This window comes from Leptopilina heterotoma, unplaced genomic scaffold (assembly GCF_015476425.1).
Source record: "Leptopilina heterotoma isolate Lh14 unplaced genomic scaffold, ASM1547642v1 Lhet_14, whole genome shotgun sequence".
In the NCBI taxonomy this organism is placed as follows: domain Eukaryota; kingdom Metazoa; phylum Arthropoda; class Insecta; order Hymenoptera; family Figitidae; genus Leptopilina; species Leptopilina heterotoma.
The window spans coordinates 6,382,587-6,401,172 of NW_025110859.1; the positions used below are offsets into that span (position 1 = coordinate 6,382,587).

Consider the following 18,586-nt stretch of genomic DNA (forward strand, 5'->3'; position numbering starts at 1 on the left):
GACTTCGCCCTTAATCAACAAAAAAACATAACCTATTAATATATGCGGTGTCTGTTTGCTTGAGTAATATGAGTAATATATCTTTTTTAAAGTTTTAAGTATATATCAAGTTTTCACATTTTTTTTTATAGAATTAATGTAAAAGATTCATATTAAAAAGAAAATTCAATTGGAATTGCTGTGACAAAAAGATTTTCAAGTGTTTTTGTAATACTTGAGACAAGAAACGACATGAGTGACAAGTATCAAATGTATAAATTTTAATTTAACTTTATATTCATTAATTAATTACATGAAGTTTCGTTTGTTGAATAATTATAAAAATATAATTTGACAGAAAAGTATCAACATCATTTCCTACAGTCACTGATGCAAAAATAATTTATGATGTTATAAGTGTTGATAAAGGGCCTCGAAGAAGTGGTACTACAAGAATTTTGAGTGTCAACGATAATTCTGTAGAAGCGTAAGTTGTTTCTCTAAAAAAGTGATAAAATTTTTTAATAAAATATAATTTTTTATTCTCACATGGTTCGAACCGCTCGAACTAGGTCCGTAAATTCCGCAAAGGTCCGTAAAAGTCAGTTCAAGAATTTTAAAATTCTCGACAAAATTTCAATTTTCTTTAGAAATAATAGAATTCTTGGCGAAAATTTCAATTATTTTTTCAAAATTTTTCCTGAATTCAATGATTTTTAATATCTACTATTTTAATAAACTTTTCGAAAAGAATTCAATTATTGAGAAAAAATGTAATAAACTTCAACGCAAAACCTTTAATTATTTTCATAAAATAATAAAAATTTCACAGGAATTCAATAATTTACAAATTTTTTTTATAAATTTCTTCGCAATCATTAAATTATTTTCATAAATAATAAAATTTTTACAGGAATTCAATTATTTTCGTAAATAATAAAATTTTTACAGGAATTCAATTCTTTTCGTAAATAATAAAACTCAATTCTGAATTTCAATTATTTTTAATACAATTTTAATCGAATTCCACGAAAAATGTAATTATTCTTAAAAATTATATTAAAATTCGTCAAAAGAATTCTGCAATTATTTAAAAATTTGTTGATAAAATTCTTTATGAGAATTAAATTTTAAAAAACATTCAATTCTTCAATAAATTGTTTTTTCTTTGTAGGTATTTAAATATGTAATTGTAAAATAAAGAAATAAGTAAATAATTGAATTCTCGTAGTATTTTCTAATAAAAATAAATTTAAAAATAAATTTCACTTAAAATTTTAGATTATAATTCAACATTAAAAGGATTCTCAAAGAACTTTTTCAAAAATTATTAAAAATAATGGATTATTAAAGAATTTTAGTTAAAAACACGAAAAAATAGTTTATTTTGGAAAAGTTACAAGTTATTGCAGAAATTCAATTATTTTAAAAAATTATAATAAAATTCTTTGTAGAATTTCAATTATTTTTAATACAATTTTCATCAAATTTCTCGTAAAATGAAATTATTCTTAGAAATTTTATTAAAATTTGTCAAGAGAATTAAATTATTTAAAAATTAGTTGATAAAATTCTTTATTGGAATTAAATTTTAAGAAATATTCAATTACTCAATAAATTATTTATTTTTGTATTTAAATAATTGAATTCTTGTATTCTTACTTTAATATTCTTTAAAAAGAATTCTTCTTTTTTTAAATATTCTTTAAAAAAATTGATTTAAAAATGAATTTCAGTTAAAATTTTAGATAATAATTGAATATTAAAATCATTATAGCGTGAATTTTTAGAAATAATTGAATATTGTAAACAAATGGATTTAAAAATTGTCAAAGAACTTTTGCAAAAATTATTAAAAATAATCGATTTAAAGAAGAATTTTATTTAAAAATTCCTAAAAATAATAATTGGACTGGTTATAATATTTTTGGCAGTAATTGTTCCGTAATTTTTTATTTTTGGTCCGTAAATTCCGTATTTTTAAATACTTTCACTGGTTCGAGCCCTGTATTCTCAAGATAATATAAATGAAATATTTTCGAAGTGATAAAATTGAAATGAAAATTAAGTAAAATTAGAATTCTATTCACAAGTTTAACTGAAATAAATGTTTATTTACAGAACATTTACTGGACAAAAGGCAAGCAAATTGCGAACAGCATTAACATCATATTTTGATAGTCTACTTCTTGTTTTAGATACAATTATACAATTCAAACCGAATGATTATTAACAATGTAAAAATAATTTATAATCAATTTATAAAATGGCTGAACATACGCCGGCTCCTTATGCACCGAGATCAGTTTATGGATATGCATTATATATAAGTTCAAATTTATTAATTTTACTTTATTTAATTTGGGCATTTGTTCCCGAAGAGTTTTTAAATGATTATTTAGGTTTGACTTATTGGCCTTCAAAATATTGGGCAGTTGCTATTCCCGTTTGGGCAATATTTGCAATTTTACTATTTGGATTTGTTATTTATCCTGCGATTAATATGTTACTTACTCCAGATATTGATGATATAAGGACAATCACTGATAAATATTCTGTTTTGGAATGCAAAACTACCACTGGTGGCATACCGCCAATTTCTGACATACCGATAACTCAAGTTTGTAGAACTTTGTACTTCCCTGATGATAATGAGAACGATCAAATTTAAATAAAGTGGAATGAGGGAAAGAAAGATTCAAAATCATTGAATTAATTTCAAGTTTATATATTTTTTTATATATAATCGGCAAATCAATTTAATCATTTTTAATTAAATTGATCGTGGAAACCATTTTGAAAGAAAAGAAATTCTACAGCGTCGAACTTGTTTCTTAAAAAGATTGTAAAAATAGTCAATGGTAGATGGCATCTACCCCCTTAATTATTTTTGTAAATAATAAAATTCTTTTTTAGGAATTCAATTACTTTCATAAATAATAAAACTAATCAAATATTTTTAATAATAAAATCAATTATTTTTAATACATTTTTAATTAAATTTCATCAAAAAATTGAATTATTTCAGTAGATAATGAAATTCTTTGTAACAATACAATTTTTTTCAAAATAATTTTCATAAAATTCTTTGAAGAAATTTAATAAATTTCAAAAATTTGTCAAAATTCAATTATTTTCAATGTCTACCATTTAAATAAAATTTCACAAAAGAATTCAATTATTTAAAAAGAAATTTTAATAAAATTCGTCTCAATAATTCAATTATTTTTAGAAGTAATAAAATTCTTCGCAGATATTAAATTATGGTCAAAAGTTTAAAAAAAAATTCTTGTCAAAATTTCAATTATCTTTATGAATAATAACATTTTTCTTCAAAATTTAATTATTTTCAATAAAATTTAATAAAATTATTGGCGAAAATTTCAATTATTTTAAAAAACTTTTCTCAATTCAATCAAATTTTTTTTACAGTGGTTCAATTATTTTTAATATAATTTTAATCTAATTTCACGAAAAATGAAATTATTCTTAAAAATTTTATTGAAATTCGTCAAAGGAATTTTAATTACCTATTTAAAAATTTGTTGATAAAATTCTTTAAATGAGAGTTCAATTTTAAAAAACATTCCATTTTTAATAAATTATTTACTTTTTGTATTTAAATAATTTTAATTAATATTTAATTTAATATAGGTAATATAAAATATTTAAACAAACAGCGTCGTGCTGTTTGTGATTGTCATTTGTTTTTATATTATATATGTCTTTCTGAAAAGAAGTATTAACACAACGAGTATTAACCGAATCCCAATAGATCATGAAAATATCTGTGATGAGATATGGAATTCATCTGCTCCCTCCGTGAGGAAACAAAATGTTCATAAGTTCAAAAACTTTTTGTTTTTTATTATTGATAAAAATCAAGGTTATACTCAATAGAATGTGACATTGGGTATAAATGTTAAAACGTAAAAACGTGCTTTTTCATTAAGATGATCTACATTGTGGTGAGTCAAAATTTTCATAAATTCTTTAAGTTTGAAATATCGAAAAAATATAATTAAATAATTAACAAAATATTGAATAAAAACAATGACTTATTCGAGAAAAAAATATTTAATCTTACTAAATACACTTAAAAATCTGAAACCAGGGTTGCCACAGGTCAGGGAATTCATGGAAAAGTCAGGGAAATTAGAATTTGTCAAGGGAATTAGAGAAAAGCGAGGGCAAAAGTCAGGGATTTTTATTAAAAGTACTGGAAAAAATTAAATTTTTATAATTTATAAGAAAATTCTGAATTTTAGAGTCTTTTTTGTTTGCCTCATAAACTATGAAATTGTCAAGAATTCTAATACAAAACCTTCAATTTTTTCTATTTTTGACAACAATTTATTTTTAAATAACTTAATTCTTCAAGAACTATAAAAAAATTATTACTTAGACATTATTTCAATTATTTTTAATATCTACTATTTTAATAAAATTTTCCAAAAGAATTTAATTATTTAAACAACATTTTAATAAATATTTCACAGAAATTCAATTATTTAAAAAAAATTAATTAAATTCTTCGCCAGATTTCAATTATTTTCATTTTTTTAATGAAATTTCTTGACGAAATTTAATTATTTTCAAAAAGTTTTATCAAATTCTGAGAAATTCAATTATTTAAAAAAATTTGAATAAAATTCTTCGCAAGAAATTAATTATTTTCATGAATAATAATATTTTTTTCAGAATTCAATTATCTTTACAAATGAAATTTTTTACAAGAATTGAATTCTTTAAAAAATTTTTTTAAAAAATTCGTTGCAAGAATTCATTTATTTTCACAAATAATACATTTTTTTATGGGAATTCAGTTATTTAAAAAAAAATTGAATAAATTTGAAAATTGTGAATCTTTATTTATTTGTATTTGAATAAAGAATTCTTCGCAAGAAATTAATTATTTTCAAAAATAATAAAATTTTTCTCGAAAATTCAATTATTTTAAAAATTTTTACAATAAAATGCTTTATAAATTTGAAAAATTATAATAAAATTGATCATACAATAGGTACAATTATTTTCGTAAAATATAACATTCTTCCTAAGAATACAGTTATTCTCGAAAATGTTTATAAAAGTCTTGAAAACAATTCAATTATTTTCGTAAAAAATAAAATTCTTCGAAGCAATTCAATTATTTAAGAAATGTTAATAAAATTCTTCCCAAGAATTCAATTCTTTTCAAAAATAAACATTTTCACAGGAATTCAATTATTAAAAAAAAAATTTGAATAAAATTCTTCTTATTCATATTTCAATTATTTTCCATTTTTTTCATGAAACTTCTCGATGGAATTTAATTATTTAAAAAATTTTTTTTTTAAATTCTGAGAAATTCAATTATTTAAAAAAATTTGAATGAAATTCTTTGCAAGAAAATAATTACTTTCATAAATAATATTTTTTCCGCACGGAGAAAAATTTTCAGTTAAAATTACTATTAAAAATAGAAGCTGAAACTATTTCACATAGTATTTTCGTGACACATCGAGTTAATCGTAAAGTGTAATATTTTATTGAGTATTTTGTACTATGGTATCAAAGTATTTGATATTATTAATTATATTAGTTCCAACTATGTAAATATTTTTGGAACTTGGTTAAATAGTAAAGGTAACTTTTCCGCCTAGAAAATATAACAATTCCAAATACTTGAACCTACTATGAGAGAAAGGCTAGCGCGCTATGCATCATGGTAAACTCCACTATGAGAGAAAGACTAGCGCGCTATGCCTCATGGTAATCTCCACTATTTTAAATGAATGACTGCGCGATGAACCACATGGTAAACTCCACTATTTTAATAGTGCACGACGCTAGTGCTAAATGACTTTGAACATAATGTAAAATTGTCTTCAGACAATTCAGTCGAATTTCACTGAAAATCCGTTAAAAATAACTGAAATTTCAGTCATTTTCTACTGATTCGACAATTAAAAAACTACTGAAAATTTATGTCACACATATTGAAAATTTCAGATATTTTTTAATTGGCCAATCAGTGAAAAATGACTGAAATTTCAATCATTTTTAACTGATCTTCAGTGAAATTTCACTGATTCAAATCGCGAGAATAGAGTCACTGATTCTCAGTCAAATTTCACTAATTCATGGAAATTTTAACTATTTTAAATAAGGATTGTAATTTTGTGGAATAACTGAAATTGCTAGAAACAAAAGTTTTAATAAATTAAAAGTAAAATTTTTAATTTAAATCATCAATAATAATTTTTATTAATCTAAAATAAATATATACACAGCAAAAGTTTAAAATAATGAATACACTTAATTATAATGGTTTCAATTTGTAGTCTTGCGCTTATAATTACACAATTTCAAATTGCTCATTTTTTTACGAAAAAACTGACGTCATCTTAAAAATTAAATTCACTTTTTAGCAATGTATTCAATGTTTTCAAATGACTAACTGTACCATTTATAAACTTTTTCCAAACTAAACTGCTGCACCTTGGTTAGTTTTTCGCTTTTCGTTTGTTGATCCGTACTTCATCTGTGTTGGTGTGATCATGGTAGACAAAAGGTGTAAAAGCACTGCATCTTGAGCGTCTGTAAAATTAAATAAAGTCAGCATTTATTAAATAAAATATATATAGAATATTCAAATATCCTGTATACAGACATACTAATAGTTCCAAGTTACATGTTCAGAAAGCAGTGTTAATTTGTGTAACTTTAATTAATTAATTAAATATTAACTAATTTAATAGTACTATAATTTTTAAATATTTACCTTAAATTCGATAGCGCCTTTAGTATTTCAGGACATTTTTGGCGTCATGACGCCAACATTCAACACTATACTATATATATGTTCATGTATAAATCAAAAAGTACTTAAAATAACGATTTTTTCGCGAAAAGTTTAAACATTTATTTCACTTTTTAATTTTTTATGCATGTTTTATTAAATTTAAATAATAAAAATTTTAATTTAAAATAATTTTACGAATAACGTCTTTAAGTTTAGAGTTTTCAGAGACGACTGAATGTATACAGTACACGTTGGTATACAGAAAGTCTATTTTTAGAACTAAAAACGATGCTGATGGCCATTTCTATTACAAAAAAAATGTACTGTGTTGTGAACACATGTAATTTCACAGTGTAAAATGGTAATGTCCACCATGTAAAAAAAGAATTTCAGTTATTCATTGAATCAGTGCGTTAACTTGGTTTAGTAGGTCTTAGACCCATGCGCTATGAGTGGACCGTACTATTTCACATAGTAAAAGATCTTTTACTATGTGAAATAGTACGGTCCACTCATAGCGCAAGGGTCTTGCAGCTATTATATTCAGACGTTAAGAAGCAATTTTTCTCCTTGATTTCTTTACTATGTGAAATAGTATAAACTCCTACAACAAGTAGAACTTACTGCTATTATAAATACACATTTTTAGTTATTTCTAATGGCATAAAATAATATGCATTAATGTTATAAAACACTTTTTAATGGAGAGTTTTCGTTATGTAAGATACTATTTTGACTGACTAGCATCATAATTGCCGTATTGTAAATAATATTTTCTCCTTTTCTTAAATTGTATTTGATGTATTTAAAATAATATTCCATACTTTGTATACTTTAGTAAAAGATACTTTAAAGCATTAACTGAAATAACTACACACTTTGCAAAACATCTAACGCGTCATAGTTAAAAAAACTATGTAAAATAATTCAAGATACCATTTTTAAAAAATGGTAATTTCTACTATGTACAAATAGCACTATTAATCATGAAATAGTACTTAATATTAGAACTGGTAGTTTTTTTAATTATATCTCATAACGATTCGATATTTTACTATGTGAAATAGCGTTTTTAACTTGGTTTTCAAAAACCATTTCTCTGCGTGCGGAATTCAATTATTTCCACAAATAAAATTCTTTACTGGAATTCAATTCTTTAAAAAATTTTTTAATAAAATTTCTTGCAAGAATTCAATTAGTTTCATAAATAACAAAACTTATCGCAGAATTTAAATCATTTTTTTACAATTTTAAATAAAATGATAGAAAATTGCATATATTCTAAATTTTTTTTTAAATTCACCAAAAGAATTCAATTATTTTTAAAAATTTTGATAAAATTCTTCATAAAAATTCAGTTTTAAAAAATATTTAATTATTTAATAAATTATTAATTTTTGTATTAAAATAATTGAATTCACGAAAAATTTTCTATAAAAAATTGATTAAAAAATGAATTCAACTTAAAATTTTAAATTATAATTGAATATTAAAAGCATTATAGCGTAAATTGTTAGAAATAATTGAATTTTCGAAAGAATTTTAATAAAATTCTTCCCAAGAATTCAATTCTTTTCAAAAATAAACATTTTCACAGGAATTCAATTATTTAAAAAAATTTTAATAAAATTCTTCGACAGATTTCAATTAATTTCAATTTTTTTTAATGAAATTTCTCGATGGATTTTAATTATTTTGCAAAATTTTTAAAAAATTCTGAAAAATTCAATTATTATTTTAAAAAATTTGAATAAAATTCTTTACAAGAAATTAATTATTTTCATAAATAATAATATTTTTCTTTGGACTTCAATTATATTTTCACAAATAAAATTCGTTGCAAGAATTCAATTATTTTCATAAATGACAAAAGCTTATGGCAGAATTTAAATTATTTTTTATACAATTTTAAATATAATGATAGAAAATTGCATTTATTCTTAAATTATTTTTTTTAAATTCACCGAAAGAATTCAATTATTTTTAAAAATTTTGATAAAATTCTTCATAAAAATTCAATTTTAAAAATATTCAAATTATTTATTTTTGTATTTAAATAATTGAATTCTCTAAAAATTTTTTTATAAAAATCAATTTTAAAAATATTCAAATTATTTATTTTTGTATTTAAATAATTGAATTCTCTAAAAATTTTTTTATAAAAATTGATTAAATAATTTACTTAAAATTTAAAATTATAATTTGAATATTAATTATAGCGTGAATTTTTAGAAATAATTGAATTTTAGAAAAGGGTGTGAGTGGTCGGTTTCTTCGTGTTTTATAATAATATTCTCATAAGTTATTGAATTTCAGAAGGTTTGTATTTGAGAATCTTAATTCCTATAGAAAAATAATAATAATTAAATATTCATTTAGAATAGAAGTTATTGATGTTTTCGAATAATTTTACAACTAAAGAAATTTGTAAATAAATGTAATAGAACATTTTTTTGAGGATCTAATAATTTTTTGAAGTGAATCAGAATATTCTTCAGGGTCAGGGAAAAAGTCATATTTTTATCTAGAAATCAGGGAAAAAGAAAATTAAATTTTTGTGGTAACCCTGTAAATTAATTTTATTATTTTTTTCTTTTATTAACTAAAATAAAGGCAAAGGAATTTCTTTAGAAAAAATTGATATTTTAGAGGACTAAGGAAACTTGGGCTTTATTTTAAAAATATAGAATAATCTGCCAAATGTTATTTATTGAAAAAAGCTGAATTTTAAAATTGAATTTCTTTTTTTTAAAGGTGTCGTGGATTCGTGATGGACACGTCAAAGGATATTTCTCCAATCGGAATTAAGTATTTTAATTACTCGTTGCGCTTGCTCGACCTTTTTCGGAATTGAAGCGCATGCGTTGATAAACGTGAGTAGTGAGCAGCAGGGGCAAAAAGAGAAGAGATTTCACCGATCGAGTTGGGCGCCAGAGCTCCGCGTATTCGGGTCGCTTTAGTTGGTTGAAGAAGAAACAGAACAGGACACACTCACAGGATTATTAAGGACAATGGCACTTTTCCGTTATAGCACGAGGCGATGCTTGGAGCTGCAGGTACGTGAAAAGGGAGAAAAATTAAATTCTCTCTTTGAAATTCAAATTTACCATTTTTGAATCATCACTTTTTTGAATCCTCGTGGTTTAATAATGGAAAAAAAAGCTCTCTTCCGGTGGCGAAATTCGAACGCTTCTATTCTATAATAGAACACTTTATGGTTCTGTATGAAATTCTTATCAGGAGTTTTGGAAAATTACCTTTTTCTTGTTTCAAATTTAGAATTATTAATTTCATTCTCTTCAAAAAGGCTTCGAATGTTTGTATTTCATTCAAAGTCGATTGTTTTTTTACATTCGTTTTTTTCACTAAATTTTATCGATCGTAGAAACCTTTAGCGTGGAATAGTTTACGCTTCGTTTATTCTGAGGGTGAATTCTCAAATCTTCCACGATGCTTGAAATCATGTGTTACATATCAAATCTGATTCAGGAAAAAATCGTTCTTTACTTCTATTTCTCCTTTTTAAAATTATGTTTGTCACGTATGTTATCAATTTTTTTACCGATTTTTCCCCTTCAGATTACAAAAAAGTAAAATTATAATTGTTCTAATTTTTTTTCTTCGAATAAAGAAAAGAAAGAAAATTCGCTTTTTCAATATTATATAATGGAAAATTTTTCAAAATCCATGATGTATTTTTTCATGAATCAGAAGTACTTTAGGTATTTGAGGTATTTTAGGAAAATCGAGAAACGATTAATCATTAGAATTAATAAAGAGAGAAAAAGATTTACATAATAAATGAAAATAAAGATTTTCCGTGTTTTCTACATTATCGACGCAAACACGTCAATTATTTTTCAAATGGCGGAATCTAATTTTATAATAAAATTTGAATATTTCAATTTTATTTATATCTTTTTTTTATTCATCAATGCGACTAATGTGATTTCAGTTTTCATATCTCGGTGAACTTTATACAATACGAATCTCCTTTTGAATTGGCACGGTAAAGATTTGTAAATTTGTATTTGTTTTTTATTTTTTTAATTCTTTATTGTTAATTTAATTAATTTACGTTTAAAACAATTCCCTTTTTAATATCGATGTAATTTTGTGCTATAAGATAGAAAAAAATGTTGTGCGGTCATTTCCCGTGAATGAAATCGATAAGGCGAGGAAATCATTATGTAATTGCAAATTCATTGTTACTTTGTGTCATGTTAGCAAAATTCTATTTCTTCTTTTTGACACAAGACCTTATAGATATGGACCAGAAATCTAGAACATTTGACATAATATTTTCTCTGTTCTAAAAATAAATCCATAATGGATATTAGATTCCGAGTATATTTTCTTCTTTTTTTTCTGCTAATAGAAAATGTCTATTTATTTATTACCTTGCTCGAATTCAATAGCCTAGTACTCCCATTGATAAGAATAGAAATAATATTTGGATTTTTAAAAAATACTGAATTAAAAAGAAAATTGAAGGAGAATGGAAAATTTACTGAATTTCGCGAGAATTTTTCGCACATACATAATCTCTTTGTAACTTTGTTGATATGTTCACCTTGACTTGGAAGTAAATCTTAATTTATCTTGTTCGTGAGAATCAGTGTGTTTTCGTTGTTCATTGAAGAAGTTGGCACTTCAATCTGGCAAGGAAATCTAAGTTTAGAGATCCATCGAGGTTAAAAAACTGCTGTTCTGGTGAACCAGATTTTGATTAGATGTCACCTGAGGAATAATTCAATTTATGTTTTCGCTAAAACAATATAAGTTACCTCATCTTATCCTTTTTGATTGTTTATTTTCCAAGTGTAGAATTGATTGAAAAAATTAAAATTATTTTTTTTTTAAAGTGAATATTAATAATTCTAGATAACTAAGAACTAACAATAGAAAATTTATAATTTATTTTATCTCACGTATTTTTTTCTGTATTTATTGTGTTGGGGGGGAAAAAAACGTTGACACGAACTTTTTCCTTATTATTCGATAATAAATCTCTCGGATATTAATCAAAATGCACATATTGATCTAATAATTAAAGCTAAGAATAAATATCTCTACGAATCTATTCAAATTAAAGTTTGGCAAACATTCGTTTAGGTTTTTTTTTTCTTGTTCGACTTATTATCTAACAGTCGTTTGACCTTGTTCGCTCTTATATCTCGTAACACATTATTTTAGTTACCTGTTTTTCTAAAGCATCGACTGAAATCCTTTTTGTACTTTATGCAAAATTGTATTTTCATTTTTTTTTCATTCTTCTTCCAAGTAAAATTATTACTCGTAAAAAGCAAATGTTATTCAAGTAATTAGTAATGTTCTATTAACATTAAAAAAAGTTATTCAATTTTAAAAATTTAATGAATTAAAAATTAAACAGATATTATAATTAAAAAATGGATTTCTAAATTTTAGTTTCAAAAAAAAAGTTTAATTCGCAAGTGTTGATTTTATGGATAAATTTGATTGTCAGTAATTACGATATTAAGCCTCGTGCACATTTCATGAAGATTGACAGGCGTGTAACTTTAATCGTTCGAATTCAAGTTCATGACAATATTATTTGCATAAAGAAAAATGTAGAAAAAATTTTTTTTACTTCCTATGTTTAAAAATTATCAGAAATTTTTTTTTCTATTTTCTTCTTTTTGAGAAGAAGAAGAAAAAGAAAAAAAAATACTTCTATTGGATTTTTCTTTTCATTTTTTAGCGCAATGATAAAGGAATGTTTTTAATTGATGTTTATGGATAAATTATTGATAAAATTTCTTATCGATCAAGGTTATCAAACGATTTTTCATCGCTCGAATTATTTTCTTTGTATATCGCATTCGGAAATTGATTATCTTTCATCAGAGAATTAATAATGTAGAAAAGTCATGATAATTGATTATAAGAGAATTATAATTTTTCTCGAATTATACTTCTTTTCTCTTTTCTTTTTTTTTTTGTAATTTTATAAGATTTTCCTTCTTTGTAGATAATTTTGGAATTTTTCCTCTACGTTGGAATAAGTTTGAAAACCGGTTTTTTTTAGATATATTATGATGTTCTAACGAATTTTCCAGACCTTTCACTTTAAGAAACAGGTCAGCAGTTATAATGTCCTTCTTTTCCATTCTCATCTTTTTTTCTCACTGAAACTTGTGGACTTAGTTGGTTTCATATTTTTCTTTAGAGAGAAAAAAAAAAATTTTTACAATAATGAAATAAAAAATTTCCATGAGAATGAATTTGAAAATAAATAGTTTAATTTGAAATTTGAAGAGAAAAAGAAAAGGAAGGAGACAAAATGCTGATCTAATGGAATATGTATAACTATTACCAGTGCACACTGGTCCAGGAAAGAAACGATTTATTACCTCGTTTCTCAAGGGTAAATGTTGAGAACCCTAACACATGCCTAATATTTGATTGGTCGTTTCTAAAACACTAAGTGTCTATTTAATCAGACGACATTGAAATTTATATATACAAGGTGTGGCAAAAGTATGGAACCCTTTAAATATTTCTTAAAATATGCATTTTGGTGCAAAATGGTTGAAACCTATTCTACAAAATTATAAGATCCAATTCTTTAAAAAGATTCAATTAATTTCAAAAAATATTCGAAATTCAATTATTTTCAATATCTACTATTTTCATGAAATTTCGCAAAAGAATTCAATTATTTAAAAAAAAAAATTAATAAAGCTCATCGAAGAATTTCAATTATTTTCAATACCATTTTAAATTAATTAATAGAAAAATTCAATTTTTATTATCACAAATAAAATTTTCCACAAGAATTCAATTATTTAAAATAAAATTTTCTCTATTTTATGTCGAAAAAATTAATTATTTAAAATAAAGTTTATAAAATTCTTATAAATTATTCAATTATTAAAAAAAAAAAATTTTCACAGAAATTCAATTTTTTTTAAACATTTTAATAAATTTTTTCGCAATAATTCAATTATTTTCATAAATAATAAAATTTTTCACAGGAATTCAATTATTTTAAAAAATTTTAAATTATTATAAATTTTTCAATTATTTTAATAAATAATAAAATTCATCGTATAGGATTTCAAATTTTTGTAATATAATTTTACAGGAATTGCTCAAAAAAAATGTAATTATTCTTAAAACTTTAATTTCATTTCCTCGAAAAAATGTTTTATTAAAATTCTTTGGAAGAATTCAATTATTTACAAAAAAATTAGAATTTTTCACAGGAATTCAATTCTTTTTAAGCATTTTAATAAAAATTTTCGCAATAATTCAATTATTTTCATAAATAATAAAATTCTTCTCAGGAATTCAATTATTATTATTGAAAATTTTAATAAAATTCTTAACAACTATTCAATAATTTTCATAAATAATTAAATTCATAGCAGGATTTCAATTTTTTTTTTTAATACAATTTTACAGGAATTGCTCAAAAAAATGTAATTATTCTGAAAAATTTGATTTCAATATACAAAAAATCAATTATTTAAAAAAAATGTTTCTTTTTAATTCTTTGATGAACACAATTATGTCGATAAATAATAAAATATTATTCCCAGAAATTCAATTATTTTGAGGCATTTTAATAAAATTATTTGCGAAATTCAATTTTTTTCATAAATAACAATATTTATCACAAGAATTCAATTATTTTTAAAAGTAATAAATTTCTTCTTGGAAATCCAATTATTTTAAACAATTCTAATAAAATCCTTCACACGAATTCAATTATTTTCATAAATAATAAAATGCTTTTTAGGAATTATTTTCAATTATTTTCAAAACCATTTAATAAAATACCAAATTATTGTCAAAAATTTTAATAGAATTCTTTGTAAAATTCAATTATGTACTATTCATAAAATTATCAAACAGAATTCAATTATTTAAAAAAATTTTGTTTAAATTAATTATCGAGTGCGAAGTCTGAAAATGTATTAACTGGTGAAATTAAAAAAGATTGTCAAAATATTCAATGTTTTTATCTATTTAGTTATTCTATTTAATTGAAAATATAAAAAGGAATAGGAAAATGTAAACTGTTTCAATAATGGCCAATATTGATTAAGTGTTAATTGCTATATAATTTCAAAGTTATCGCGCATAGACTCAATAATGCATTAACGGAGAGTGTAGATTTGAATGTATATACAAGTCACTTTATTGTGCTTGTCATAATACTGATGTAAGTGAATGACGTCAGAGGCAAATATATATATATACGCGAAATGACGATTTTATCATTGGACGAGCCTGCTAATTTTTGCACCACGTCAAGATTAATTGTCTTAATCTTATTTGGTGAATTTATCACTGATCCAATTGCTTGAATAAATTTTCCCCATATATAATTAGATCTTTATTAATTCATCAAACTTGTCAAAGTTTTGTTTATTTCATTCTACAATATATTCAATTAAATTTTCTTTCGACTTTTTTCAGTATTTAGTATTATTATTTTCCCTGAATTAAATTTTTTCAGGGTTGCTACAAAAAATTAATTTTCTTTTTCCCTGATTTTTCAGACAAAATTTACACTTTTTCCCTGACTCTAAAAAATATTCTGATTCACTCTAAAAATTATTGGATACACAAAAAAATGTTCTATTACATTTATTTGTGAATTTCTTTAATTATAAAATTATTCCAAAACATCAATAACTTCTTTTTTAAATAAATATTTAATCATAATATTATTATTTTTCTATAGAAATTAAGATGTTCAAATACAAACCTTCTGAAATTTAATAACTTATGAGAATATTATTATAAAACACGAAGAAACCGACCACTCCGAGTCTTCGACTCAGAGTGATCGCTTTCTTCGTGTTTTATGATAAATATTTAAGATGACAGAATGATAAAATCATTATTTTATATCATAAGAATATTGTAACTGTAAATTCAAATTTTCAAAGATTTTAATTTTAAACCAGGGTGTCTACTAACCGGGAAAACCGGGAAATAGCCGGGAAACGAAATTTCTAAATAAAATTTTTATGAAATCGTGTACTATGTAAGGAAACAACTATCATTGGTCGATATATCAGGTCATTAAAAAATTTACGGGAAAAATAAATCTTTTGTTCGGAGAATTTTACCTCAGCAATGAGTATTAGAGGAAATAATTTTTCTTGTGTTTGAAATTAAAAAATTAATTTCTGTTTTATTTATAAATTGTTACTAAAACGTTTAAAAGATTTACTTAGAATGACGTTCAATATTGTTAAATCCTGTACGGTATTAAATAATTTAAAAATAAATTTTACGTAAAATTCTGTATACTTTTCAAGTGTAATTATTTATTGACAATGAAACGGTGTTATTTTATAAATAAAAACAAATTTTTAGGTTCTTTAAATTTTTGTTTTATACTTTTTTATTATGATTAATATTAAATTATCACTTATACATTAATATTTAAGGTGTTATATGCTTCATCATATACTTGTGGTGAAAAAAAACGTTAATATCTTTAACCGGGAAATAACCGGGAATTCAAAAACTGAAAAATAGTAGACACCCTGTAAACCCTTTTCAAAATTCAATTATTTCTCAAAATTCACCCTATAATGCTCTTAATATTCAAATTATAATTTTAAATTTTAAGTAAAATTCATTATTTAATCAATTTTTATTAAAAATTTTTTCGAGAATTCAATTATTTAAATAGAAAAATTAATAATTTATTAAATAATTAAATATTTCTAAAAATTGAATTTTTATGAAGAATTGTATAAAAAATAATTTAAATTCTGCGATAAGTTTTGTTATTTATGAAAATAATTGAATTCTTGCAAAGAATTTTATTAAAAATTTTTTCAAAGAATTGAATTCCAGTGTAGAATTTTATTTGTCAAAATAATTGAATTCGGGAGAAAAATATTATTATTTATGAAAATAATTAATTTTATTGTGAAGAATTTTATTTAAATTTTTTTAAATAATTGAATTTCTCAGAATTTTTTAAAAACTTTTTGAAAGTAATTAAATTCCATCGAGAAATTTCATTACAAAATTGAAAATAATTGAAATCTGCAAAAAAAATTTAATAATTTTATTTTTTTTAAATAATTGAATTCCTATAAAAATGTTTATTTTTGAAAAAAAGTGAATTCTTGGGAAGAATTTTATTAAAATTTCTTAAATAATTGATTTAGTTCGAAGAATTTTAATTGTTACGAAAATATTTGAATAACTCTTTTAATAACTCTTCTAATATTCGATTATAATCTAATATTTTACCTGAAATTCATTTTTTAATAAATCTTTATTAGAAAATTTTTCGTGAATTCAATTATTTACATACAAAAAATAAATAATTAAATGTTTCTTAAAATTGAATTTTTATGAAGAGTTTTATCAAAATTTTTAAAAATAATTTAATTCTTGTGGTGAATTAAAAAAAAAATTTAGAATAAATGCAATTTTCTATCATTTTATTTAAAATTGTAAAAAAAAATGATTTAAATTCTGCGATAAGTTTTGTTATTTATTAAACTAATTCAATTCTTGCAAGAAATTTTATTAAAAAATTTTTTAAAGAATTGAATTCCAGTGAAGAATTTTATTTGTGGAAATAATTGAATTCCGGAAAAAATATTATTTATGAAAATAATTAATTTCTTGGGAAGAATTTCATTCAAATTTTTTTAAATAAATGAATTTCTCAGAATTTAAAACATTTTTTAAAAATAATTAAATTCCATCGAGAAGTTTCATGAAAAAAAAATGGAAAATAATTGAAACATGAAGAAGAATTTTATTAAATTTTTCTTTAAATAATTGAATTCCTGTGAAAATGTTTATTTTTGAAATGAATCGAATTCTTGGGAAGAATTTTATTAAAATTCCTTAAATAATTGAATTGCTTCGAAGAATTTTATATTTTACGAAAATAATTGAATTCTTTTGAAGACTTTTATAAACATTTTCGAGAAGAACTGTATTCTTAGAAAGAATGTTATATTTTACGAAAATAATTTTATTGTATGATAAATTTTATCATAATTTTTCAAATTTATAAAGCATTTTATAGCAAAAATTTTTAAAAAAATTGAATTTTCGAGAAAAATTTTATTATTTATGAAAATAATTGATTTCTTGCGAAGAATTCTTTATTCAAATTGAAAAAAATAAAGATTCACAATTTCCAAATTTATTCAATTTTTTTAAGCAATTGAATTCCCATAAAAAATGTATTATTTATGAAAATAATTGAATTCTTGCAACGAATTTTTATAAAAAATTTTTTAAAGAATTGAATTCCTGTAAAAAATTTCATTTGTAAAGATAATTGAATTCCGGAAAAAATATTATTATTCATGAAAATAATTAATTTCTTGCGAAGAATTTTATTCAAATTTTTTTTTTTAAATAATTGAATTTCTCAGAATTTTTTAAAACTTTTTGAAAATAATTAAATTTCATCAAGAAATTTCATTAAAAAATTGAAAATTGAAATCTGGCAAAGAATTTTATTAATTTTTTTTTTTAAATAATTGAATTCATGTGAAATATTTATTAAAATGTTGTTTAAATAATTAAATTCTTTTGGAAAATTTGATTAAAATAGTAGATATTAAAAATAATTGAAATAATGTCTAAGTAATAATTTTATGATAGTTGTTTAAGAATTAAGTTATTTAGAAAGAAATTATTGGTAGAAATAAGAAAAAATTGAAGGGTTTTATTAAAATTCTTGTCAATTTTATAGTTTATGAGGCAAACAAAAAAGACACAAAAATTTAGAATTTTCTTATAAATTGTATAAATTTAATTTTTTCCAGTACTTTTATAATTATAATTCAT

General features: G+C 22.1%; 3 protein-coding genes across 4 annotated transcripts in view; all 3 read left to right on the forward strand.

Annotated features, from left to right (window-relative positions):
• Positions 1 to 9,822, forward strand: LOC122497852. 2 transcript variants are annotated; one of them, XM_043605203.1, is made up of 3 exons: positions 1 to 251; positions 338 to 466; positions 9,521 to 9,822. In XM_043605203.1, exons 1-3 carry the CDS (start codon positions 232 to 234, stop codon positions 9,618 to 9,620), a joined length of 249 nt encoding a protein of 82 aa, XP_043461138.1. In that variant the 5' UTR covers positions 1 to 231; the 3' UTR covers positions 9,621 to 9,822. The 2 variants fall into 2 exon arrangements, with proteins under 2 accessions (XP_043461138.1, XP_043461137.1); XM_043605202.1 differs by lacking the exon at positions 9,521 to 9,822 and adding an exon at positions 2,101 to 2,362 and having other exon boundaries at positions 7 to 251.
• LOC122497851 (phosphatidylinositol N-acetylglucosaminyltransferase subunit P) lies at positions 2,246 to 2,950 on the forward strand. Its single transcript, XM_043605201.1, has one exon. The coding sequence runs from the start codon at positions 2,246 to 2,248 to the stop codon at positions 2,648 to 2,650; it is 405 nt and encodes a 134-aa protein (XP_043461136.1). The 3' UTR covers positions 2,651 to 2,950.
• Positions 9,683 to 18,586, forward strand: part of LOC122497849 (probable citrate synthase, mitochondrial) — a 20,047-nt gene continuing 11,143 nt past the window's right edge. Inside the window, exon 1 of the mRNA XM_043605200.1 lies at positions 9,683 to 9,822. Within this exon, the coding sequence (XP_043461135.1) occupies positions 9,778 to 9,822 (45 nt within the window). The 5' untranslated portion in view covers positions 9,683 to 9,777. The remainder of the gene's footprint in view (positions 9,823 to 18,586) is intronic.

Bases quoted from the DNA above. Each gene is read 5' to 3' on its own strand.
- LOC122497852 (XM_043605202.1), top strand. From the start codon at position 232: ATGAGTGACAAGTATCAAAT. The intron at 252-337 runs GTATAAATTTTA...ATAATTTGACAG, and splicing joins ATGAGTGACAAGTATCAAAT to AAAAGTATCAACATCATTTC. The intron at 467-2,100 runs GTAAGTTGTTTC...GTTTATTTACAG, and splicing joins AACGATAATTCTGTAGAAGC to AACATTTACTGGACAAAAGG.
- LOC122497851 (XM_043605201.1), top strand. From the start codon at position 2,246: ATGGCTGAACATACGCCGGCTCCTTATGCACCGAGATCAGTTTATGGA.